General features: G+C 44.7%; 1 protein-coding gene across 10 annotated transcripts; it reads right to left on the bottom strand.

Moving 5' to 3' along the window:
- Window positions 1–1,702: 1,702 nt before the first annotated feature.
- On the bottom strand, window positions 1,703–26,953 carry chd4a (chromodomain helicase DNA binding protein 4a). Of its 10 annotated transcripts, none has more exons than XM_010896853.5 (40): window positions 26,741–26,953; window positions 26,027–26,196; window positions 24,052–24,164; window positions 23,524–23,772; window positions 22,878–22,996; window positions 22,371–22,761; window positions 21,960–22,095; window positions 20,892–21,061; window positions 20,535–20,762; window positions 20,131–20,334; window positions 19,767–19,975; window positions 18,955–19,086; window positions 18,535–18,634; window positions 18,139–18,330; window positions 17,176–17,376; window positions 16,952–17,089; window positions 16,583–16,704; window positions 16,291–16,464; window positions 12,706–12,847; window positions 12,463–12,594; window positions 12,234–12,351; window positions 11,770–11,894; window positions 11,416–11,508; window positions 11,135–11,288; window positions 9,730–9,905; window positions 9,405–9,582; window positions 8,680–8,766; window positions 8,466–8,557; window positions 8,189–8,322; window positions 7,906–8,050; window positions 7,633–7,801; window positions 7,370–7,479; window positions 6,739–6,994; window positions 6,513–6,578; window positions 6,227–6,379; window positions 5,991–6,099; window positions 5,632–5,764; window positions 3,605–3,800; window positions 3,216–3,385; window positions 1,703–3,018 (listed from the first exon to the last, which is right to left on the bottom strand). In XM_010896853.5, the coding sequence occupies exons 2-40, from the start codon at window positions 26,088–26,090 to the stop codon at window positions 3,004–3,006; spliced, it is 5,895 nt and encodes a 1,964-aa protein (XP_010895155.2). In that variant the 5' UTR covers window positions 26,091–26,196; window positions 26,741–26,953; the 3' UTR covers window positions 1,703–3,003. The 10 variants fall into 10 exon arrangements, with proteins under 10 accessions (XP_010895155.2, XP_019905882.1, XP_019905881.1 ...); XM_020050323.2 differs by having other exon boundaries at window positions 1,704–3,018; window positions 6,513–6,575; window positions 7,370–7,482; ... (2 more) ...; window positions 9,393–9,582; window positions 26,741–26,952; XM_020050322.3 differs by having other exon boundaries at window positions 1,704–3,018; window positions 8,466–8,566; window positions 8,680–8,769; window positions 9,393–9,582; window positions 26,741–26,952.
- Window positions 26,954–27,202: the final 249 nt, after the last annotated feature.

The following is a 27,202-nucleotide window of genomic DNA, read 5'->3' as shown; positions in this document are numbered from 1 at the left end:
TTGCATTAAAATATCTCCTTCTAAAAGAGTTGATGAAATTGAACTTATTCTAGCATTTAATAGTTGGAAATTGGTTATGATTTGACCTTGTTGTAAAAATTATTTTGCTAATCTAAAAGGTATAAAACTGTAAATGGTCTTTTGGACTCACCTACATCTCTAAAGATGGTGACTAGTTAATATATGTGATTGACAACTACATTAGATCATTGGCTGAATTGTTAGGTAATCACCAAGTGGTGATAATCACCTCCATTAACAAAAGGAATAATGGATCTAAAGGCTATTCAGCAATTTGGAATGTGACCAATGGAGTGGGTGGAGCAAAACACCAACAACAATTGCAAATACACAGTGCCCCTTGATTTCTTTGCATATAATCAATCTATAGAGTCTCCTGAACATTTCCTACAATTCATTCACTGCAGCATATAGAACAGATTTTTTTTATAGCCCAATATATATTTCATATCCATCGAGTTACATTGTGGCCAATGGAGTGGGCGGAGTAAAACACCAGCAACAATTGCAAATACACAGTGCCCCTTGATTTCTTTGCATATAATCAATCTATAGAGTCTCCTGAACATTTCCTACAATTCATTCACTACAGCATATAGAACAGATTTTTTTTTATAGCCCAATATATATTTCATTTCCATCCAGTCACATTGTGGCCAATGGAGTGGGCGGAGTAAAACACCAGCAACAATTGCAAATTCACAGTGCCCCTTGATTTCTTTGCATATAATCAATCTATATAGTCTCCTGAACATTTCCTACAATTCATTCACTGCAGCATATAGAATAGATTTTTTTTATAGCCCAATATATATTTCATATCCATCAAGTTACATTGTGGCCAATGGGGTGGGCGGAGTAAAACACCAGCAATAATTGCAAATACACAGTGCCCCTTGATTTCTTTGCATATAATCAATCTATAGAGTCTCCTGAACATTTCCTACAATACAATCACTGCGGCATGTAGAATAGTTTTATTTTATAGCCCAATATATATTTCATATGCATTGAGTTACATTGTGGCCAATAGGATCTAGGATGGGTGGAGTAAAATGCCAGCAACAATTGCAAATACACAGTGTCACTTGATTTCTTTGCATATAATTATTCTATCCACTCTCCTGAACATTTCCTACAATACATTATTACCATATACACTAAGCAAAGTGTCAAATCGATACATTTAATATTATTAAAATCGCGTTTTACCGCGGACTTCTATTTTGAAGGCAAAATCCGAAAACCGGAAGTCTTATTGTTGCTACGGAATCTCTAATGTTGCCAATATGACGCTAATCGCTAATACAACTAAAGACTGATTAGGTTCTTCTTCTTTACATTTCTATTGGGAAATCGTTTAAGGTTCTGATACTGCCACTTACTGTTCTGGAGTGTGCGGCCAAGGCAAACGTTTTGTGCGCGTGGCATACCTGGGGTAAGAAAGTAATCCTTTCCTATTAAAACCAATGCAGTCACGCGTGATTTCAAGAATTATGTTCTTAAAATGTTTTTCTAGTAGTCACTGGAGTAAAACCGTAGTGCCTTGTCCAAGGGCACAACAACAGATTTGTTTGGCTTGTTGCATAAACATCCTTTTTGTTTGTCTGTATTAAACGTCCATCAACGTTTTTGAAATGTTATAGCCTTTTATTTGAGATCTGTAATTTTGTCACAAAACAAATTCATATGAAATGTCCAATGAATCAACCATTTAATTGGTAAATGGAATTCAGATATAGGACATTAACAAAGGCTGCTTCCTAGACACAGATTAGGAATCTATTCAGAACAACAAAAGTTCCCATGGCAACATTTAAATTTGGAAAATATTTACATCCTATGTAAATACCCTTCTACTTCCAGACCATTTGCAACTGGAAGGTTGCGCAGCAATAAAGCCCTGCGATTGATGGAAAACATACAGCATACAGACCTATCAAATTATTACCAGCTTTTTTTGGCCAACTGGGCTACAGTATTTGACTAGCTTGGTTATGTTTGTTATTGATTTACAACGGACAAACATAAACGCAACAAAAAAGATGTTGGTCCCATGTTTCATCAGCTGAAATAAAAGATCCAGGACATTTTCAATACAGACAAAAAGCTTATTGCTTATGTTTTTTTGGACACAATTTACATCCCTGTTAGTGAGAATTTATGCTTGCACTTTGCAGACATTTTTCCCATTGAGCATGTTTGGTGTGCTCTGGATTGGCGTGTTCCAATGTCCACCAATGTCCAGCAACATCACACAGCCATTGAGTAATGAGGACTGAGACAACATTCCAACCAACAGACTGCTTCAATGCAGAGGAGGCACAATGTGAGGCAAATGGTGGTCACACCAGATCAGGCCCAGGCATCCTTTATAAATGAGGGGGCATATCTAATTAATATACCATTTTCAGTGTTTATAGGGAAACAAAACAGAGGGGGGCACTGATTCCATCTGGAGGGGCAATGCCCCAGCTATACCCCCCCGTTGAGATGGGCATGCAACATAGTGTTCTACATGTTCAATGCTCCATTCTCCTACTTTTCCAAGGTATCTGTGAGCAACAGGACATCTGTATTCCCTTACAATGGCTCCAATAATGAACTGAGCCTAAAGATGTTTTAAGAACCTGGCCTCAACGCTATATCCAATGTCTCTGGCATGAAGCGATATACTCCAGTCATATTTCCCACCAGCTTTGACCATACACAGAAACCAAATCCTTTATTACATTTTTATTTAGGTCCCAAAAAACCATCATAATAACATTTCAATAATATTAATAAAGAAGTCGAAAAAAAGGAAAAAAATAAAATAGCTATTATTTCCACAGTCTCCAGGGGGTCAGCCTGTAGAAATGCTGCAAGTCCATATATATAGGTAAGGGGGCGGGGCTTCAAGCTTGGCCGCATCAACTTCTGCTGTGCCGATCAGGAATGTAGAGGTGATGGGGTTCAAAAGGGAGGCAAGCCCAAGCCAGGCTACTGTTGTGACATCTGTAGACAAGACAAGGCAACAAGTGCATTACAAAGCATGACAGTTGTGAACAAAACATTAGTGCGCACAAATAGACACACAAGTATCTATAAAGCGACAACAAAGTGGACTGCCCTTGAACATTTTCACTAATCCAAACATCAGTAACATTTGTGTAAATTAGAACCCCCCCCCCTTCCCCCCTTGCAGTATGTACCTGCTGTTGTTGAGGTTGAGGTTCGGGGCCTCTGCTGGCCAGGCGGCTCAGGATGTTTCTCTCCGACATCTGTAGTCTCACGGCGACGGGGGGTATCCGGGCGATGGTTGCTGGGAGACGGGTCACGTCCGCCTTCATGTCACTGAGTAGCTCCTCCAGCTGTTTAAGCACTGAGGGTGACAAAGACATAGACCAGTTCATAAACCTTCAAGTAAGCATTCAGGTTAGGTTGATGAATGGCCTCTTTCAATAGACAAAATGTTGGTGGAAAAAAATTCTTAACATATCCAATGAAAAAAAATAATGAAAAAAGCATTTCCATTCCAAAGCGTTTTGCTACGACTGACCCTAATGAGCTCATTTCCAACAAGTGCAATCTAGCTAGCTACCTTTGTGCAGGACGGCGTTGGCCGGCTTGTTCCCCGACATGGACTCCTTGCTGAGGTGTTGGTGGGACTCAGCTAGACACTCCACCTCACTGAAGCGCGTGTTCAGGGCCATGGAGGGATGGGAAGGGTCCTCCGACATGTTAAGGTAGGCTGCCCGGCGCAGCTGTTCCTCGATAACCAGGGCCTGCTCCAGCAGCTGGGGGGGAGGGGTAAGAAGCCTGGGTTCAGTATACAGCGCTACAGAGGCACACACCACGGACGATAGACAGTGCAAAGCTACGGGAGCAAAAACAGGAAGTCTTCACGCACGGAAGAACAGAGTTACATTTGCGTCACGTTCATCTCCATTTGCGAACATATACAGAAGTGCTACAACAGAACCATCTTTACTTTTTAAAACTTTTTTAACACCATATTTACTTGGTTTAACACTAGAACCGCCATGCCTTTCAGACCCCCAGTATCTGCCAGAGCCTGAACACAGTTTGGCGTCATTAGCATACTAATTGTCCCTATTCGCATGGACATTCTCCGCAGCAGCATCACCACCCAGCCAGAGCATCAGTTCATCTAATGGGTCATCATCTAACTATATAGAATAGTCTAAAAAATGAAAATCTTTGGTAGTTTGTTTTGTGAATAATTATGTAGCCTAATGCATTTGTAGAATCTTAATCTTCAGTAAAATAAGCAGAGAATAGGCTATATGAATGGCATGTCTTAGCAGGTCTTTCCCAGGGGTGAAGTGGCACTATCAGTTGATTTCAACACCAATGCATAACTCTAGTCTCCTAGATTACTGGCATATGAGATCATAGGTGACATGAATAAGTTATCGAAAAACCGAGAAGAGTTATTAGAAAAAGACGAGGTCCGAAACGATATCAGTGACATTTCGCTTTATCAATAGTTATTTAGCCTAATACATTTGTAGAACAATAATCTTCAGTAAAATAGGCAGAGAAAATCCAAAGACAGACAATAGTCTCTAAATAGTTTCCTGTTTGTCAGTTCAGAATTCTGACAATGGAACAATGTAATAAACACTGAAGTGCCAGACAAACTGATACAGACGAGCCCATACAAAATACATAGCAATGCCACCCATGCACGTCACTGGTTGTGTCTGCCAGCGTGTATATAAAATGACAGACATCTGTAGAAGCATCTAGAGCTGTTTCCGTCATGAGAATGGCAAGCTATCAAGATCTGAGCGATTTTCAATGCTTGTGAGATGCATTTCGTTGGTTGAAGAGAAGTTTGGATTTTCACATACTACCATTTCAAGGCTGTACTGTGAATACAAGGCGAAACATCTAACTTACGACAGCAGTGTGGCCATAAAAAGAATGTGGGAGAACGTGACCAGCGTCAGCCGGCAAGAATTGTTTCACGCGATAGGCGTGCAACCCTGCCTCAAATAACATCTGCATTCAATGCAGGGCCCTCAACAAACATTAGCATGAGGACCGTGCAACGTTCCCTCCGGGATATGGGCTTGAGTACCCCTGATGAATACTCGACACACAGATATGCTCCTCGCCTGGGCTGAGGAACACACTCACTGGACACTTGACTGGAAACAAGTAGCCTGGTCTGACGACTCACATTGCCAACTGTTTCAGGGCAAATGTTTGGAGAAAACCCCATGGATCCCACATGTCAACAGGGCATTGTACAGGCTGGTGGTGGCTCCGGAATACAACCGAATTGTGGAGCGCTCTGCAGGAAGAATGGTGTGCATTGCCTACAGAATACTTCGGCAAGCTTGTGGAGTCCATGCCCCGTCGTATTTCTGCAGTTCTGCGCTCCAGTGGGATGCCTACCAAGTATTAGACTGGTGTACCAGTTTTTCTGGCACTTCAGTGTACACCTATTTAGGAAGCAGGGTGTAGCTTTCAAAACGGTAGTTTTAATTACAAACTCAAACGGCAATTGGCGGTCCTAGTGTTAACATTTAGGGACAGAATACACCAAATATTCCAAGTGTACCCCCAAAATAATTTGTCCGTTTCCACATGCTATACCTTGAACCTCCTGGCCAGGAACTTGTTCTTGATCTCCAGGAAGTTGCCCCGGTTCATCTCAGCCTTAAAGGGCTCATTTAGGATGGCATACTTCACGTCGTTCTGGATGTCCTGCCAGCGTGCGTATCCATGTCTAGAGCACCAGAGTCAAGGGAACGACAAACACTGCTTGGCCCGCTGTTTGTGGCATGACCAACACAGGCTCTATGTGAAAAACCACTGACCAACACTTTAAGATGGCCATAGTCAATACGCATGTTCAGATAACTTCAAAGACACAACAGTGCGCGGAGGTAGGTCATTTGTAATGCTGTCCCACTATCTACACCTGGAGATTCAGAAATGGTATGAAAGGATACTGTATGATGCCGGCCAGCAACCAGTAGTCGTGGCGACGGTGCCAGATCTCATTGGTCTTCTTGGTGACTGTGGCGGCCCGCTCCTCGTTCTGCCACAAGGAGTGAAGCTCTGTGGGTGAGAGAAAGCAGGGGGTTCAATACTGATTCCCTGAAGTAACAATGTAGAGCACTTCCTGTGAAAACAAATCAGAACCCGTTTGTAACGCTCCTTCCTCAACACGCTCCGGTCCTCTTACCAGTAAACCCTCCATCTGCGATGTTGAACATGAATCTCGTCTTGGCTTTCTTCTTCTCCTCGCTGCCTCCGGCGGCCACTACCTCCTTTACACTGTCCCCGTTCTGCAGCTTGGCTGGCTCCGCCTTCACGGCGTCTTTCTCCTCCTTTTGCTCTGCAGAGGGACCAGGAGAATGGGGGTGAGAGGACGCACAAGTGAAGCGGTAACAGCGGGCAACCACTGACCAAGGCAAAGCATTCAGACCGCGCGTCTCATCAGGGCAAAACGAGACATGGAGAGGAGTTACCTTTCTTTTCCTCTGAGGAAGGACTGGTGTCCATCTTTTCTGTCTTCTCTTCCTTTTTATCTTCTGCTGCACATCCAGACAGGTAGGGAGAAGGGGTGGGGACAAATAAGCAACCATCAAGTAGGTGTTTAATAGAATACTTTAGATGATGAAACATCAGTGTTCAATGATTGAATCATAAATTATTAAAATGATTGCATTTAAATAACCGTTCAGAAAAGTTCACCTTTGGCCCCGGAATCTTCCGATTTGACCTCCAGCACCTCCATCTTGGCGTCCGCTGTTGGAGACTTGGTCTCCTCCCCTCCCTCCGCGCTCTTCTCTGCAGCCTCCCCGTTCTTCACTTTCTCCTCCTCTTTCTCCTTTTCCGTCTCCCCGTTGGTGGGCTTGTCTGTTTCCATGGGCTCCTCTTCGGCGGTTTCCTTCTTCTCCTTCGCTTTAGGGGAAGGAGACTTCTCGTCCTCATCGGGGATCGCAATGATCTGAAAGAGGGAGGGAAAAGGAACTCTTACAAACCGAAAGCGTAGAGAACTAAGTTTCAAACTTGGACAACTGACCACATACAAGAGGTTACACCTCAAAACCTGTAATTATATGATACACTTACGCAATAAGACAAGAGGGTGTGGTCAAAGGTCAATATACCATGACTAAGGGCTGTGCATGTCAACAACAACAGAAGTGCCTTATCGTTTCATAAACAGGTTACCAAACACACTAACAACAGTGTGGTCTGAAATACCTTGGCTTCCAGCCTACTGGCATTCAAATGACTGGTTGTATAATGTAGAATCAATACATTAAATTGCGATAAGTTGGTTGGCTTTGGTGAGCATCGGACTAGTACAGATCAATACCTCCGGGTCTTCCGTCTTTCCGAGGTCCTTTCTTTCCTTTTCCCCCTCGCCGTCTTTCTTGACCTCCTTTTCGCCATCCTTCAGGGCGTCCTCGCTCTTCGAGGAGTCGTCTGCTGGACCAACGGTAAGATCGTGGTTGTCATTATCTACCGTCAAACGAGACCTCCCATTCCTCACCTCCCCCCTGAGCACTGGCTGTGTCCCAGTGGACTTAAAGTTGGCGGGTGGAAAAGTGGCGGGAAACAGAGTGTATCGGTCGGTACCTGTGGCGGGCGTGTTGGGCTGCGTGTCGGCGGGCGTGCCTGTCGACGGCGTCTTCCCCGGCGAGTCAGGGTGGGCTCCTGCTGCCACCGCCGCAGCTTTTTTACTCTCCTCCAGCTCCATCATCCAGGGCATGGACCACTGGCCGTTGACGTGTTCAAACTCCTGGACCTGGTCGGAAAACACGGTCATCACATGGTCGGAACACATCACCGTCAGGACAAGTATCGTATGTTATAATGTGACCAGGCACTGGAAAGTGTGACAGGGTTTACCTTCTTACGGATCAGTGACATCACACCGATTCGCGTGAGGACGTGTTGTCGCGACAACCCTTCGCGGGGAACGCCGTCTGCAAAAGTCTCTGCACCGTCGGCACCGGGCTCGCACAAGTGTCTCATAAAGAGTGAGACATACGCCCTGAGAGAAAGAACACAGGGACAGAAAGTTGAGCAGAAAGACAGAAGGCATATTGCAACCCAAATTAAAGTTTTAGTTTTCAGTCTAAAACACATATTATATATATCGGTATAATATAACAGTAGTGATGGTACTAACTTGAACTCCTTCTCAGATTTCCCGCGCAGGTCTCTGACCAGCCACTGGGTGGTAAAGGCATCCTGGGGCGGCATCCCATAACGCATCACTGCGTTCAGGAAGGCCTTCCTCTGCCGGGCATTGAAGCCCAACACCTGGAGAGGAGGCAAGGTTAATGTGGCATTAACAGGCAGCGCGTGGTTGACTCCCAACCGTACCGTCATAACAAGCTAATACTACAAACACATCCGGAACCATGCCCTTTAATTTGCTCCGAGTGCGGTGATTGACAACTGACCTCGATGTTGCCTCCCACTCTGGCCAGCAGGGGGGGGAGTGGCTTGTCCCTTTCGCCCCGCAGCCCTTTCCTGTTGGGTCTCCGAGAGTTGGCTGCACCGCCAGGAAAAGGAAGACATGGAAAGTTATTTTCTTAGGCCTTACAACCCCCCCCCCCCCCCCAGGTTAACCCCACTGACAGGGACGCACGCTTGTCCACACACACTCGCGTTTACCTTCTGCCCGCTCATCAAAGTCCTCGTCGCCCTCCTCCGAAGCCACAGAGTAATCAGAGTTGTTGTCCGATTGGTCGTCCTGCCAGTCTGCTTGAAGACAGAAGGAGGCACGAGGAGCAATTTCAGTACACAGTCCACACGCTTCATTGGGAGATGTTCAAACAGTAATATTGGAAGTGGAGGGAAATATTCCACGAGGATACAAACTTCAGAGTGAATGGTTTACAAACAGACATGTGGCATCTCAACATGCCCACACACACACCCACACAACACGTGACTAGCCACATATGGGAGGTTGTTTGAGTAGGTGTGTATATAAACAAACAAAAGGCCCCAAACTAAATTGTCATTCAAACGCTCCCTCCCACTACAACGGTTCAGGGTGTATGGAATAAAAGACGGCTATGTGCCACACTGTGTGGGGGCGGGTGCCGACATTTTGTTCCTCTTGTCGAGAACCCGGAGATCATGGCAGCTTGACAATGCATTGTGGGTTGCGCAGAATGTTCTTTAGCTTTCCAAAGCTAAAGAACATTCTAACTCATGGACATGTGTGCTCTCCAAATGTCATTCTGAACAGTGAGACACCACAACCTCCCATGTACATACCTCCATGCGTCCAACACTCTGCACACCTCCATGCTTTTCTTTAAACACAAACACACACACACACACACGTAAGTTATGGCGTTGGCGCGTGTTGCTGTTACCCCGTCTACTACCTCGTTCCTCCTGGGAGCCGTCGTTGTAGTTGACCTGCTTGCGGATGCGCTTGCCCTTCCCCAGATTCCGGGCCAGGTCCTCCTGCTGCTGCTCGTAGTGGTGCCGGAGAAGCTTCTCCCAGTAGTCTGGGTCCACAGACTCCTCCTGCTTGATGATCTCCCTCTGCACCTCCTCCTCCTGGCCATGGGACAAGGGAGATCAAGCTTAACTGCCGCCCGATGATTTTAACCGACGTATAAAAAGTGTTTCCTGTACGGTCTGCCATGTTGGATGTCTGCTAATGACATTTTCCAGGCGATGCATGTCCCTTTTAAACCCACTTACCGCTTCCTCTTCATCCTTGACCACGTACTGGGCCACCTTGAAGGAGCTCAGGTACTCGTTCATGCTCTGGATCTCAGTCTCCTCTGGGTTTTCTGACTCCTGGTTCCTGTCCAGCAGTCGGTCAACCGCCTCGTCATCGTAATGGATGACCTGGCTGTCCTCTTCCTTGTTCTCCCCTGGGGAATGCCACGTTCACATTACGGACAGGTTCCAGATGTTGCCACCACGTTATATTCCACACATTGTCATCCCGTATCATCAGGATATGCCTGACGAATTCAGCTGCCACTGCTCTGACACCTCCCCCTCCCCCATGTTGTCCCTGTCCTGGTCCTGCTTTCCAACCTGGACTGAAGTTTAAATAGACTCTGGACTCAGCCCACATGCATTTATTAATTATTACAATTTGTAATCTTAAATATGTTCACCCGGCACAGCCAGAAGAGGCTGGGTCCTCTGAGCCTGGGTCCTCTCTAGGTTTCTTCCTAAATTTCGGCCTTCTTAGAGAGTTTTTCCTAGCCACTGAAATTCAACACTACTGTTGTTTGCTCCTTGGGGTTTAAGTCTGGGTGTTCTGTAAAAGCACTTTGTGACAGCTGCTGATGTAAAAAGGGCAACTGCTGATGTAAATTAGATTGATAGATATGGCCTTCGGTGTCAAAAAAACTTTTAGGGTACAAAGACCAAATGCCAGGGCACAAAGCATTCACATGTCGGCACCAAACATTACCATTACAGTTACTAGTGATGGGAAGTTCGACTCGGAAGTTCGTCTTCTGACTCGGATCTTGTCGAATAGTTCAGTAAAAAGTTTGATTAATTCGAGTAAATTTCGTTCATTAGTCAATAATGCCTAGAGCACTCCATGTTCTCATAACATGTTGAAAACCATCTAAACGTGATCAGGACAAGCTCCCAACATTTTCACAACATGTTTGCAATGTTATCACATGGTACAACGCTATTCATCTCATTTAACCCAGAACAAAAAAAAAAGTCAAATTGTCAGTAGTCCAATTAAGCAGCGGGACTCGTGCTTGTTGCACTCAACCAGTCAACAGCACAGTTTATGGTCAGAAACTGTCTGAGAGATTGTGTTAGAGATGACCACCACATAGTAATGCTATAAACATTTCATAATAATCAGTAAATGATGTTGTAAAGATGTAATCACTAACTGAAACAAGGCTCAAGGGTAGGAAACTAAGATATACGACTGTTCATATCGGCTGTCTCTGTTCACCTGCAAAACGATTCTAAGTGACCAGCTGTGTTCAGATAAAACGAGAGGACATTTCATTGTTCACTTGCATGTCCACTGATGGTCACTGTGATGAATTAACAACACCCATCATCAATTCATCCCTATCCATCATCCACCTTTACAAGAGCAGGGCTTATTTACCTTCTTTGTCCCCCTTTCCAAGCTCGTCCTTGAAGAGCTCCTCCGTGCCGAACTTCAGGATGTCGTCTAGCTCCTGTTTGGACATGGAGCCCGTCTTGGAGCCCAGACCAGGACGCACCACCAAGTGGGTCAACATCATCTTCTTCTTGGCGACCTGGAGAGCGAGGGAACATGGACGTCTCAATGCTTGCATTACACGTAGCCCCCACCCAACCCGGCCACAGGAATGGAATGAGTAGACGAGTAGTAGGAGGTCACTGTGAGGGAGCAGGTGACTGTACCTGAGTGATCCTCTCTTCCACAGAGGCCTTGGTGACGAAGCGGTAGATCATCACCTTCTTGTTCTGACCGATACGATGAGCTCGGCTGAACGCCTGTGATGAGGAGACAGAAAGACACTTCAGGAGCCTTTCATCTGCTCAAACACCTTGGTGAAGTTGACATGACTGAGAACAAGAGGGTGGCAATGGCCCAGTCCTCAATCAATCCTTAAGCACTTCTGGGGATCTGATTGGATTATACAGCTTTTAGCAGCATGGACAACACTTTCAACTTGTCCTCCAAACGGCTTTATGGACGTTTTGCCATATTTCTAGTGGTATGTGGCATATTGCAGGGGGCTTTTAGCACGTTACCTGGATGTCGTTGTGGGGGTTCCAGTCAGAGTCGTAGATGATGACAGTGTCGGCAGTGGCCAGGTTGATACCCAGACCGCCAGCTCTCGTCGACAGGAGGAAGGCAAACTGGGGTGCTCCAGGTGCTGGGGATAGAAAAAAAATTTTTACTACCAGAAAAATTCCACCTTTTATTTTTTTGTAACTGAAAAGCCAAATCGTGTTGAAAGTTTACTCTTCCCACCCCCATCAGAACACCCCAAATCTTTGGTACCAGACATATAGTCCAAATAGTAAAGTCTAGAGTCAGCATTAGCATAAATCACCAGTGTAGGCCTGGTACCACGGTAAAGCACCAATGGAAATGCAGCATTGGGCTATAAATATTAATAGACACTTGGGCTATAAATGTTAATAGACACTCGGGCTATAAATGTTAGTGACATGGCAGGGGAATGAGGAAGTCAGTGCAGAGTGAGTCTCACCATTGAATCTGTCAATGGCCTCCTGTCTCATGCCCCCGGTGATTCCTCCATCGATGCGCTCGTATTTGTAGCCCTCGTTTTCCAGAAAGTCCTCCAGCAGGTCAAGCATCTTAGTCATCTGAAGGAGTGAATGGCATGTGAATAGTCAAAGTGAGGCAAAATATCTACAAGAGCGAAGTGTCCAAGTGGTGTCTGTGTGTGTGTGTGTGTGTGTGTGTGTGAGACTAACCTGAGAGAAGATGAGTACTCTGTGCCCCCCGTCCTTCAGCTTCCTCATCATCTTCTGCAGGAGTGTCAGTTTCCCAGCGGACTTGGTGAGGGCACTGCCGTCATACATCCCATTGGGCATCTTTGGGGCTTCCTATTCGGGAGGAACCATTCACAATCAGCACCATATAACACCTGGTAACCCCGCCCATCCACCACTATCCCACTCTATGCTCTGCTCCCAGCACTGGGATCAGGGTCGTACCATGGCAGCCACCGGGAAGAGGTAGGGGTGATTGCAGCACTTCTTGAGGTCCATTACCACATTCAGCAGGGAGACTTGGTTTCCACCACTGCGTGTGTTCAGGGCCTCAAAGTTACGAGTGAGGATGAATTTGTAGTATTTCCTAAAAGAAAGAAAAAATGTTACAATTAACACCCCTTCACTAGTCCAAATGTCTCCCTATTTATCACTAAGGTTCCTTTCCTTGCACACATTCCCTAGCTATTCCACAGTAAACTTCTAAGTGGTAAAACTTTTAAACCACTCTCTCACCCCTCACTACAAAATCACCAGGAAATCTAGCGTTCAGAGTTACACAAAATGGAGTTTGGGGGTGAAGTTGCAGGGAGATTAGAAGTGAACATACAGTAAATCTGCTCCAGGAGTGTCTTCTCTGCAGAGGCAGACACTTACAATCCCCTGCTCTTTCCTTTTCCACTGGGACCAACTTAAAAGGCCACACTGTCTTCACATAATCAAACACCAGTTGCACTTTATGAATTCTGTCTGGCGCACCAATCCATGTTGTTATTCCACTAGAGAACGTGAAACCAATCCAGATATTAAAAAAACAAAGCCACCAATAATGTGCCAGTCCTGTGTCAATACATTTTGTAAATGAGAGGCTGTAGAAGGAGTTTTCAAAAAGGATTTCATAATGCGCTGACGCTGCTGAATGACATCTTAAAACAGTTCATTGATTTAGGTAATTTTATACTGAAACTACAAACTCAGTTGAACCAGCAGGCCCAAAGACCAAATCAAGTGCACCTACCACTGGCTAATTAGGTTGCTTAGAACACCTTGCCTGAAATTTCAAGCCTGCAGCTTATCGGTATCATATGATTCTAGTAAGCTGCAGGCTTAAAGCGTCAAACATGGTGAAACCCCCGGTTATCTGAGCAGCCGAAATGGACAGGGATGCACTTAATTTGCGATCTGTGCCCACAAACAGAGTTGGCACCTTCAGACACATGAAATGGTTCAAAAATGGAACAATTTCATTAACCAAAGCATAAGGTTAATAGGGTTAGGGTTACTTTAACCAAAGCATAGGGCATCTTAAGTGCACCCACTGCAAACTATGCAAAAATAATGTGTTGTTTAAAAACCTCCAAGGCATTCAGTTCTCTCGTTCCTAGACTCTGACGCCCAAATACACAGAAAGTCCGGGGAAACAATGTGCTAAATTTGGCCTTCAGTTACCAGAAACAATGTGAGAAATTCCTACTGGGACAGGCATGACCTTCCCCCACCACCACTTTTTTTTTTTTACTATTACAGTCTATTCCCAGAATCCTAACAAAATGACTGTGGGAAAAACAATGATATTCCATCCAGGGGTCTTCAACCTCTCCGGGCATGAGATTTACTTTGGAACATCACAAGGTACTCTTTTTTGCTCTCATTTGGGCACGTTCGGTTTTCTGGAGAGAAAAAACCCGGCCCATATACTACTCTTAAAGGGGGGCCTATGAAATTTGTTAGAACCTTTTGTCGAAGTCACTTCAGTTGGATTTTACCTGGTTTTGTATTATGTTAAATATTCTTCTCTATAAATATTACAAATATTCAAAGAGCAAAAACAAAATGAGTTAATTTCAATGATTCAATTACATCAGAATGAAAAATAAAAATACTGTTTCACTGCCCTTTATTAGCAAGTCTGGCCTATTATTTAATAGCAAATCTGGCCTCTGATTTAATATTAAGTCTGGCCTATGATTTGCAGGTACAACAAAAGAGGAAAGCCTGATTAATCTTTAGCCTACTGCTTTTGTACATAAATACAAATAATAGATCCCAATGACTTACTCATGACAAAAAATTCTGTATCTCGGTAAGACAACTTAGTTTTGATAAGGTTTCGGGGGAAGTGATGAAGAGTGGATAGACTCCAATTAGCTAGTAGACTGGTTAATGTGCGTTAAGCATTTACCTTGAGCTGCTGCTGTGAATTCAGTATATTTCTCTTGCATTCATGCGTTCAACAACAACACTAAAGTGACGGGAATAACACAGTTCAAAAGGCTTTACGGACACCTCAAACACTCAGCTTTGTACTAGAAACCAAAAATAAAAAGGTACTGTTTGTCAAAGGTGAAAGCATGAGAAGAAGTGGTATTGGTAAAAGCACAAGTCAAAACAAAACAAACAATGGGCATTTGCCTTACCCATGACAATGAATTTGTTAACCCTGCAAAGTAGATAGCTATGTCCAACTAAGTTAACACTATCCACTCAACCACATAGAACCAGAGTTAGTATATCCCTAGAGAAATGTAGATTCTAACAGTTAGATTGTGCACACACGCACAAGCCTGGTGTTTGATAAGCTGATCAAATGTGCGCACTACACGCAAGCTACTCATAAACAGGCTGACCTACTGGAGACCCCTGCAATAGACTACACTACAGTGCCTCTCCAAACAGTTCACCACCATAGACATTTTATACTACAACGTGAAATCTAAATGTATTTAAAATCTGATCAACCCAATAAGAAAATTGTCCATAAAAAATAAACATTTGAAAATAAAATGTTGGATTTGCTTTGAATGTTTCATTGTCTTTGTTAGGAACTGTACTAACCAACTGTGGGACCTCCCAGAGACAGGTGTATTGTACTTGAATGTATGTGAAATGCCTCAAATTCACACAGGTAGACCCCACTCAAATCATTACATGACTTCTGAAGACAACTGGTTGCATCACAGATCATTCAGGTGTTTCATAGCAAACAGGGTGAATACTATTTGCACATTCATAATTCATTTAGAACATTGAGATTGTCTATTTGACATTACTGAGTTTTTTGTGTTGATCAGGGGCAGCAACTCTAGCTAGAAATGCTTCATGCAAACCAATGAATTGCAAAGTCGGTCAATCCAGCTCATAGATGTACAAGTATAGGAAGTAGCTACTGCCTTAATTTGGTGAGTTTAAAATGTACAAGCAAAAGTGAGCATGGGTCATTGTCCAAAGGCAGAACAGGCTGCAAGGCCGTCTAAGCGTGGGCCTGAGTGAGCAGAGGGGGGAGGAGCACAGCAAGAGGCGAGACGAAAGCGTAGAGGATAACAGTGGGCTTCCTGGCTTCTCAAACCCAGCTGAAAGGTAACACTGATGCTTCTTATAAATTAGCTAAGTCACTCACCTGGCTAGCAAATTGAACCAAATTAATCTAACACGCAACTGGTCACGTGGAACGTCTCAATTGTACTGGGAAACTATTGCATTACTAAGCTTCATAATTCTAAACTATGTGACAGGTGAAAAAAATTAGCTTAATGTCCCAACATATCACAAGTTGACTGCTGGTAATTATTTTTTTAAAAAAAGCCATGAAACAGCACTGAAAACTATCCAGTGGGTATTTCATAATACCCTGCAACAAAGCATACGGCACAAGTTTAGATGCCATTCTAAAGATGTGTTAAAAAGTAACATCTATAGAATAACTTATTCTAACTTGAAGCAATGCAGCACATGAAATCAAGTTACCACTGTTCAATTAACCACCTCTTGACACCGTAGCCCTCCTCTACCCACCTCCCCATGTTTACTCACTTCTGCATGGGACTGAGCTCCACCCGGACGATGAGCTCCGTCTTGGAGGGCATGTGTTTGAAGACGTCAGCCTTAAGTCTCCTGAGCATGTGGGGTCCCAGCATGTCGTGTAGCTTCTTGATCTGGTCCTCTTTGGCGATGTCAGCAAATTCTTCCAGGAAACCCTCAAGGTTACTACAAAGCAAGAGTATGGAAACTCAGAAAGTTAACTCAGAAATAAACGGTCTAAGATCTGTGGGGGTGCCAAGGGGAGAATCGTTTGGGTAGTGTTGTGGTCAGAATTAGCACACACCTGAATCTCTCTGGCGTGAGGAAGTTGAGGAGGTGGAACAATTCTTCCAGGTTGTTCTGTAGAGGTGTACCCGTCAATAGCAGCTTGTGTTGAAGAGGATAATTGTTCAGCACTCTGAAGAACTGTTGAGGACAGAAAACAATGTTAATCAACAAGAGACTTCCAGTGAGTTCCAATGTACAAAATATTATGAGGATATCCAAAATATAAAGTAAATCTGTTATGCTTCAATACCTCTACACTTCCAAATTGAGGTTTTCCTGAATGGAACAGGTGAGCCACACTTCACCAACACACGTGTTCAGAATGGAACCTTTATGTTAACTTCAAGAAGGGTTATAGGAGGTTTATCTACTCCAAAGGGCTCACCTTGGACTGGTTGTTTTTAAGCCTATGAGCCTCATCCACCACCAGACAGGCCCAGTCAATGGAGCCCAGGATGGCCATGTCGATGGTTATCAACTCATAGGACGTCAGCAGCACGTGGAATTTCACAGAGGAGTCTTTCTGCAAGGGGGGAGAGGGGGGTTAAATGTGCTTATTTCCAATAGAACTTGATTATTGACAAAACCATAGTCATTAGATTTTCTCACCTTCATCTTCGAAGCCCTTTTGCCTCCGCGGATGGCGTTGTCCTCGAAGGAGAACTCGTTCTCTCTGATGACAGCTCTGCTGTCCTTGTCGCCGACGTAGGTCACCACGTACATGTCTGGTGCCCACATCTCAAACTCTCTCTCCCAGTTAATGATGGTGGACAAGGGGGCGCTCACCAGGAACGGGCCCTTGGAATGACCCTATTTGGGAGGAGGCTATTTGAATGGTTGGCTGCAACTGGATTCCAATCCATTTCCAAAATTGTTGTTATGCTACGCTTCACCAGCTGTTCCACAGCTAATATTTAACTAAACAGGATGGTTCGAACCCCGAATGCCATATGTACCCCAGGTATGCTTAAAGAAAATATATTGTTTTTACTGTTGCATTGGTATCGCCAAGAGCTCTGTTCTGTACCCAGGGGCTATGCATTCAGTCATGATCAAGAACAGCCTTTATCCATGGTATACTGACCATATACTACACCCATCATTGTTAAATATATAATGTAATATAATATACACCTTTCCGTAATTCAGATATACTGTTGTTAGTCATTGCATTCCACACTCTGACCAACAGATGGCAGTAGTCTCCTTGTGATACCCCACCCCCCCCCACCCCCTCCACATGTGTGTTGACACAAAGCTTAAGCTTAATGTCGTCAGATTTCACCTATCTTAAACAAAATGGCTGGCCGGTACTGGTCTATATTGCTGCAACATGGAACTACCTGCCAAGTTGCTATTTGCCAACCGTTCAAGTTAAACTAATGGCAGTAATTTAATTGTCCGGTGATCACAACCAAAACATTCATGAAATAATGACATTTATCGACAAGTAATTGTTTAAAAGCTATAGTTACAAACTCTTGAAAGTTCAAGTTCAGAGTTCGGTCGAGGACGCTAGGGCACACTTAAACCTAGACAAACTAGATCCGTTTCTCAAACGCACGCACGCACCTCTTTGTAGAGTGAATAGAGGAAGACGGCAGTCTGCACAGTCTTTCCCAGACCCATCTCGTCAGCCAGGATGGTGTCAGTGCCTTGTGCCCAAGAGAAGCGCAGCCAGTTGAGCCCCTCCAGCTGGTACGGGTGAAGGTTACCCCCTGTACTGTCCAGGTACTCAGGCTGCCGCTCAAACTTGATGGTGGGCTAAACATGGGAAGAATGGAAAACAGCGAGTTACCGTTGAAGTCAACAAGGTCCCATATAGGACTTAAAGTATGGCAAAGGAGGCAAACCGTCTACTTCGCCCTGAGTGATTACGGAATAACTATCAGGAATCTGACGAACCGAGGGCAACCTGATCTCTGTTAGAAGACACAAGACTCCAGTGAAAGTTACATCTCCACTTACGTCAACCACAGGGTTCTCAGGAGGCCGGTCCAGTCTCTTCATCTTGCCTTTCACCTTGATCTTCTTCCCTGGTTTGCCGTCCTCTCCCATCATTAACTCCCTGAAACGGACGGAGGGCGTGAGAAGTCCCCTCTTCAGATGATGATATCCCTTGTATGGTCACGGTTTCCTCCACAATTACGCATACATTATTTACCCAACATTTTCTCTCTTTTTTTTTTTTTATCAGAATGGGCCTTTAGGGAGTGATGGGTTTCTATTTCTGCATTACCAATAACTGGTTTTGCATATATTGAATATTCGTTTTACATAAGTTAAATGCATGTAAAAACCTACTGTATAGGCATCTACCCAGATTTAGCTAATCAAATCTAATATTTCCATAGGTTAAACGAGTTGATCCGGACAGGTTGAGTTTACCTGTGGTTCCAGTACTGCAGTTTGAAGACATCAAACTCTGGGATGTCCATGTCTTCTGCTTCCCAGGTAGCCTGGTCGTATGGAAGGTCCTTCCACTTGATGAGGTAGTGGACGTTGTTCTTCTTGTCCTGACTGAAGGTCACAAACAAACATAACTAGTAACATTACAAATTACACAGGCATTTGCAGCTGATTGGCTTAGAACTTAAAATGGTTTTAACCAATGGCTGACAGGCACCACGAGGAGAAAACAGCCCCTGCAGAATTCCTATGAGATTTTTGACACCTGCAGTAATGCTTGATTTGACTGCTGCACTGATGGTCTTTTGAACGGCAATAAGCACTGACCAGGAAAAAAGTGTTTTGGTGCCCGGTTTCATTGAACCCTCTTATGCAGTAAATGTGCAGCGATTGGTTGAAACGGACATCCCTTCTGTTCTGAGATATGCAATAATAACTCAGTTTTATGCAGAAATTGTTGCAGGCATTACATGCACTGAATGGTTGATTTTGAAAATTGACTGCAGATTCAAAGAATCCTGGAGGGACTGCTTTATCTGACAAAACCCATTCAGAGGTAATCAGCTGTTTCCGCTGACTGGAGAATCCCAACCAGACCCTGTATTCACAATGTGTTACGACATTTTCAACTCAATGGCTGCATTTTGACAAAACAGCCTGGGTCTTTTTCCCCGCTAACAGATGAGCTTTTAAAAAAACATCTGACGCAAAAATAAACTGATGGGATTGGTCAAAAGGCCAATGAGGCGTAAAAAGCGTGAAAACCCAGCCGATGAGACCTCGGGTCTGACCTGTGGTTCAGGATCCGGTGGATCATCATCCAAGCCATCTTGATGCCGAAGCGGTAGTACTTCTCCTCCATCTTGGCGTAGAGCGGGTCCTTGGCTTTCCTCTTGGTGCTCTTTTCCTCGTCGCCCTCCCCAAAGTCGATGGAGGGAGGCTCGTCCATGTCATTCTTCCTCTGGTAGTTCCTGAACATCACCTGACAGTGCAGCTCCAGCTGGGGACAGGGAAAGGTTACTTCAGAGAGGGAAGTGTGTGTGTGTGTGTGTGTGTGTGTGAGAGAGACTGAAAAGCAGGGCAACAGCACAAGTGCAGCTTGGTGTGTATGAGTGCGAGAGCCAAGCGCAAAACGGTGTGTGTCCCCATCCATACCTGCAACTCTGACACCCAGGAACAATGCCAGTAGGACATGTTGCTCCACTTGGCAAAGAACTCCCTTTCTGGACGCCCAGCCAGAGGAGGGGGGTCAGGCTGGTCAGCGGGGAGGTCTGGGGGGCGGGGGATGGGCGTGGGGGGAGGCGGGTCACCCCAACGCCAAGTCAGAATCTTCTGAACCTTGCCCTTCATGGGCGGACACTGAGAAAGGAAAGGGGAGAACGGTAGCATCAGTCATGGCAGTGATCATTTAACAGCTTGGTGAGAGCTTGAGGTCTATAGATGAGCCGGTTACTGTTACACTGTGGTTTTTTCCTATAAAACTACAGTAGGGTCTAGGTTGCAATTTTCAGCATCAAATTCAATGCACGGTCTCAGTGGAAGCCCATTGGCTCACTCACAGTGCAGCGGGGGCATATCCATTCCCCATTGGGGATCTCCGGCAGGGGGGGGTTGAGGCAGTGGATGTGGTAGGAGGAGGGGCACGAGTCGCAGCAGAGCAGCTCACCGCCGTCCTTACACACGCGGCAGAACTCCATGTGGTGGTCGTCCTCCTCTGGCTCCGCTTCCACCTCCTCCTCCTCTTCGGAGCCTTCCTCGCGCGCCTCCCACTGCTTTCCCTCCTTCTCCTGCGGACCGGAGGGAGGTAAATGTCAAGAAGAGTTGCACAACCGGAAAGGGTTAACTGAAACATAAAAGTAAGAATATCCCAGGCAACCTGAGAGAACAAGGTTTAAGACCACAGTTGACCAACTCACACAGTGGGGGCAGCTCCAGGTCCCCTCGGGCGCATTCTCCATGTCGGGGTCCAGGCAGACCATGTGGTAGGCCCGGGGGCAGGTGTCACACAGGATGATCTCCCCGCCCTGCTGGCACACCTCACAGTAGTCCTGGTGGTCCGTCTCGTAGCCGTCGGCATCCTCGTCCACTGGAGGGAGAGAAACAAGAGTCAACGACCGGGAGGTGTTTACCGGCCACCAACCCAGTTGAAAGGGGAGAAAGAAACAGCCATTTTTTGTGTAACGTAATATTTCCAAGGGCCCTGTGAAAAGGATATTGGTTACCTTTATATTTGGGCGGTAAATACAATAATTATTTTTAAATGCTATATTATGACAGGCAGAGTTTGTCCAAAAGGAGAAGAGACAGATGGCCGAGCAGGTTGAACAAAGGGTCGAATTATGTTCGAAATCAGCATATGTTGTGTGATATCACCACAAACAGTAACTAGGATCTGGACAAATACTGGCAGTTGCAGCTGAAGTAAGAGAACGTTCTCTTATAGATGGAAGCCACCAGTACCTTCTTGGATTATAAATGTTTAGTTTCATTTCACCTTTAGTTTCATTTCAACATTCCTAGGCATTATTTGCATGTTCTATGTAACATCAGGGGAGAACGAATAAGGACTGGCCATCAAGCCCAGACCGCGATAGCCATGAATAAGTAGACAGTGTGAGCTATAAACACACATCATGGAAACAAAATATAGCAAACAACTAAACTTGTTATTGAAAAAGGCATACTGTGGTACAAAACTTTGTATACACTTCAAAATACATATCAATGCTCTGACGGCAAATGTCAACAGCCTGCGTCAGAGCGTGTGACAAACAAATCAATGGTGCACTCCTGGAAACGGGTTCTTCTAGTGAGTCGGTACGGACGAGCAGTACCGGACCACTGAGTCACGGCCATTAGGACAAACACATACAGCTGGGGAGAACTCAAGTGCACTTTTACTTGGAATATGAGACAGCACCGCAGCAAGGATGACACAATCACACACCCACACGCAGAGACAGAGGCAGAGAGGGAGTGCTGACCTTTCTTCTTCTTGGGCTTGCTCTTGGGCTTCTTCTTGGAGCGACTGCTGCGGCTGTTGGAGCCGTCCGACACGGACACGCTGTTCATGCTGGCGTCGTCAAAGTCACTCTCCACCTCGGGCTCATCCTCCTCACTCTGAGTGAGGGAGACGCAAGGGTTAGGAACTCCCCTTTCAGGGATCAGAACAGGGCAGAAACAATCGCACAGACCCGACACCTGGAAGAAGCATTGCTAGGCCTTCGGGGGACTGGTTTGGCCACGTTTTCCAACCCTACACAGAAAACTGCCTGTATGATAACGCAGACATGGTAAACAAGCGGAATTGAGGTCTGTGTTTGAAAGGGATGTGAGAGATTTTGGGGATGACCATGAAGAAATCCAAACAAGAAGAAACAAGTGAACGCACTCACCGAGGAACGTTTCCTCTTGCTGTTGAAACCACCCAGTTTGATCTTGAGCGGAGCCACCTTTTTCGTAGCCACCTTCTTCTTCTCCGCTGGCTTGGGGGTTGGCTTGGACTTCTTTCGGGCGTTAGGGCCTTTCCCCTCTTTGGTCTTGGCCTTTTTCAGGGGCGGGGCAGGTGGTGGCTGGGGCTCGGCGACCAGGACGGGCGCAGCAGGGGGGGCAACCTCCGCCACCATGCTGTCCACGGCGGCGGACACGTTGGCGGCGGCCAGGGCGGCGGTGGCGGCAGCCGAGCCTCTCAGCGGGTTGTTGGTGCTAAACTCACGCCACTTGGCGCCCAGCACCATCATCATCTTGGAAACTGCAATTTTGGGGTTCTTGGCCGCAATGAGGGGTCTGGGGATGAGAGCGTGTCAGAAAAAGAGGTTAAACAGTCAATTAAAGCTGTTGTGAAAAGAAGCAGCCCTTCAATAATTTGATGCGGAAGACTCCAATAAGGAAACTAGAATTACCTGACATATTGGCTGAAGGCCTTGTAGTTGGTGAGGGAGCGGTAATCCTCTTCGCTGAAGATGTGGTCAATGTCCTCCATGCCCCAGTCATCCAGGAGCTGGGAAGACGTCTTAGGCTCCTAGAGGATAATTGAAGTATTAAAGCCACTGAAGTTATTTTGCATGCTGCCTGGCTTACAGTAGTTGGACTATTACTGGCCCTCCCAGTCGTACTGTTGTGTTTAATGGCTACTAGGTTTAAAGAAAGCTTTGTTGACAAAAACATGGCTGTGGAAAAATCACTTTTCGGCCCCCATTGAGGACCATTGCTTCTTTTGAGCAGCATATTAATGGATCTTTTGAGCAGCATAGTAGCTATCCCATGTGGCTGGTGTTTGCCTTGACAACGGGTCAATGGCAGGTAGTTCTGTGTTGCCACGGTGACAATATGTCCTTGCATAACTGCAATTACCACCACCAGGCAACCTAGTCTAATCTCAAGATGGTGGTATTGCCAGTGCCATCTGCAGCTGAAGATTACAAGCAGCTTATTCAATCACATTCTATGCAGCTATTAATGGGTTTCAGTTCAAGACAACTCAAGTGAAACCATTCAATAGTATTTGGTCCACTTTTATTTGCGCCACCATCCTCAAACCCAACTCACCGAGCTATCATCATCATCGTCGTCGTCTTCTTCCTCTGGCTCAGGTTCCTTTCTCTTGTCCTTTCCACCGGATGAGTTCCTGTCCATGTTCGTGCTACTCCTCTTCTTTTCCTTGGAGGAGGTGCTGGGCCTTTTCTTCTTTTTCTTCCCAGGGTTGTAGTCGCTGCCCTCACTATCCGAGTGGGGCGCCACTCGCTCCTCGTCCAGCTCGTGAGTCTCCATGGGTTCAGGGGAGCTCATGGGCACATCCTGGGGGGGGGGCGGGTAGAAAAAGGTGGCTGTGGGTTTACAAGCGCATCATCCATGACATTTCCCATCCACCAAGAGACAGCTGCTCTGAGACAATGGTCCTTTGGTTTTTGGGCCAGTTTGTTGACTGAAATTTCAAACAATATAGTCGTTCTGAAAGAATTACTCAGAAAACAGGTTTATAGAGTTGACTCCAGCACAAAATAGTAGTAGAGAAACATGATGTTGCATCCTGATGACAAATGCTGTTGCAGAAAGAGTAATGTCATATAACAGTACCTCTCTGCGAGAGGTACGCCGCTTGCTACTTTTGCTTTCCCGGCTCTTTTTGGCTTTCTTCTTTTTCTTCACCTTCGGGGCCTCAGTCTCAGACAAATCATCCTCTTCCTCATCTGCAACATGATCAAAGGTATAACATAGCTGCTCAACTGACTAATACAGACTGATTTTACTCACATGGAACTATTTTTTGTGTAACATTTGATTTGAATGTAGAAATGATACTAGCTTTAATAGCGACACATCTCATTGTATGTGCTTCTAGAAAAGAGGTCCAGGGCATAGCCCTAGTAAAAACTATTGCAGAGAAGAAGGAAAAATTACTTCCCATTTCCTTCCTATGCAAAATGAAAACAAATACTGTGTTTATTTCAGATTGCCTATTTGCTAAATGAAAAGCGGACAGCAAATAAACAACTAAACATGTGAACGAACATGGGTACCATAGAATAGCCTACATACTTCCCTCTTTTCCGCAATTCAATATGCTTACAACCTTGGTAACTGCAAAGTCATACACTATGTAATATTGGGTGGGGAGGGGTCAAAGCCTATTACATATTCAGAGTAAATGAGCAAATGGTTTTTGACATGGTCTGACTTGATATGCAGTCAATGTAAAAATTAAGGATCCTGTGTGACCAATTGATTGCAATCAAAATGACAGTCATTCATAATATAACTTAAAAATTCCATTTAGTCAAAATACTTGTATTTGACTAGCAGGGTTATTGTCAATCTCCACGTGAAGGGTTGAATGTACAGAAAATAGTTATTGCTACGCACACAGTACGTTACAAAAATAAATGTTGCAATATTAAACCATTTTCTATAGCCTACGTGATTGTGTTCCATAACAGCAATCGTGAAAAATCCATACCTAGAGCTATTATGTAAAAAGCTTCCTCGTGTTTTTAAATTCATAACGTTCTACTACTTAAATCCCTCTGTTTGAGTCTAATGGAATATCCGAACGTGCAGCGTACATAGACAGCCAGCAAAGTCAACGGTTTTTATTGGAACTACTTCCCCAGGTATTGTAGCTAGCTCTATTTATAAAATGTGGTTAAAGGCATTACATTCTCGGGAAATCTAAGAGAAGCGTACTGTAAATGGCTGCATTTATGTACTGTACACCACGCAAAAAGCGGCGATACCAACTACCCGGTAGAGGAGGAGAATGCCACTGTCGTCATCTGCCATCTTTCAAGCTAACTGGCTGTCTCCATCTTGTCATCCGCACGTAAAAATACCGGTAAAAGTCATTATTGCAGCTAGGCCGCAATAATATACCGGTGCGTCGGCATGGTTATTGTAATTGAAAGTTTTAGTAATGCAGCTCAGTTGTTTCGTTATAGAACAACACTAGGTCATCAAACTAAAATGTAAACCGCAATGACTAGCAAGGCAACAAATCATCAAAAAGTGAAGACTTTAGCTAGCACATGCAAGCTAGGTTAGCATTAGCTTTCAATGCTAACTTCTGGCTAACTAGCTAGTCGCTCAGTTAATACAGCTACTGTATGGTAGCTACTTGTTCTTTGACAATGCAGTTATGTTGTTTTCCCTGTTTCAGCAACTAGCTTTACATAACTATATCAAATGTTTAGCAAGGCTATGTATTAGTCCATAACATAACTACAGTACTGACCGTCTGTACTGCCTGGTAGTTCTGCTAACGCGTTACAAGTGAACTACAGACTGTAATTAGGTAATTAGTTCGATGTTAATCACGACCAGCAGCATCAACAGGCAAGTTACAACAAATTAAGGCTAAATATTTAAATTAACGTTAAACAGTGCATGTAGCTTAGGTTTGTTTTTTAGTACTGTATTATTGGTCTCTGTAGTGATTGACTCACATGTACAACAAAGTACCTAACATAACTTTAAAAATGCATTCATAAATGCTAAGCAATTCTGTTGTAATTAACAACGATAGTTTATTAACGTAAACCGGTCAAAATGGTCTTACCTTGCATTAGAGAGCGGTCCTCTGGGGCTCCAAAATCATCCCTATCGTCCTCGCTACCAGACATAATTGTAAAAAAAAACTTTAAATTTAGTTAGCTAAACTTTTAGCAGCTAACTAAACAAAGTTGTTTTGTGTGAAAATCCGTTTCGCCTCCCGAGTGATTTCCCAGTCTTGAGCCCATCCAGGTCGAGCGTGGAGAAAGGTCGGCAAGGTGGAAATAAACGAAACAAAAAGAAAACGGAAGTGAATATTGAGAACTTATTCAAGATTCAAACCCCGTTGAATGAATGCATTGAACAATATGAAACAAAATGCAGTTAAGTCAAATTGCTATCCAATAAAGTGTGCAACTTCTCATGTCAATTGTTTGAACCAGAAGTACCCAAGATAATCAACCAATCTATGCGTAGTCTAGCTAAATACTAGCAAGCTACAGTACAGTAGCTAGCTATAATTAACGGTAGCCATTTGACATGCCATCTTGCTAGCTAGCTATTAGTTTTCCGTCCCACACTCGGCTACCTAGCCCGCTAACGTTAACTTAATAGCCGACTAGGTCCAGAAAGACGACTCCTCAAACCATCCCAAAACATAACTATGATATGACTAACTTCGATTGTTCAGTTCCACACCAACTGAAATGTGTAACATATCTGTACCCCTGTCACAAATCAATGTAGAAACAATGGAGAAAACTAACGTTACACTACTCACAAGTTGAATGATTCCAGTGTTTGAAATTAGAAACAACGATACGGGATGGTTGTCTTGGTTTCTGTAATTTTGCTTTTTGGGCAATAGTTCCAATAATTTAAATGCAGTATGTTTCTTATGGTGCCCGGCGTTGCACACGACGTCGCCGTCTCCCTCTTTCGCACTAAACACCCGCGCGCACACACACAAAGAGATCAGGGGGCAGACATCCCATAATAACCCCCCCACACATACACACACTCACCCCTCCCCCACTCTGCATAGTTACCTTGCAACGTACAGACCATAATACTCCACCCCCCCACACATGCAGTCTCTTCCCCATTCCTCCATGCCCCCCCTAGCAACCAATGTTACTATGGAAACACCTACACCCCCACCCAACATCCCATAATAATAATGAGCCCAGTCACTGACATGCCACAATAAGCATAACTCCAAAAACAGAGAGGGATGAAAAAA

Source organism: Esox lucius, chromosome 10 (assembly GCF_011004845.1).
Source record: "Esox lucius isolate fEsoLuc1 chromosome 10, fEsoLuc1.pri, whole genome shotgun sequence".
Taxonomy (NCBI): Eukaryota; Metazoa; Chordata; class Actinopteri; order Esociformes; family Esocidae; genus Esox; species Esox lucius.
The sequence above is the reverse complement of the archived record's forward strand: the minus strand, read 5'-3'. Positions and strand labels throughout refer to the sequence as shown.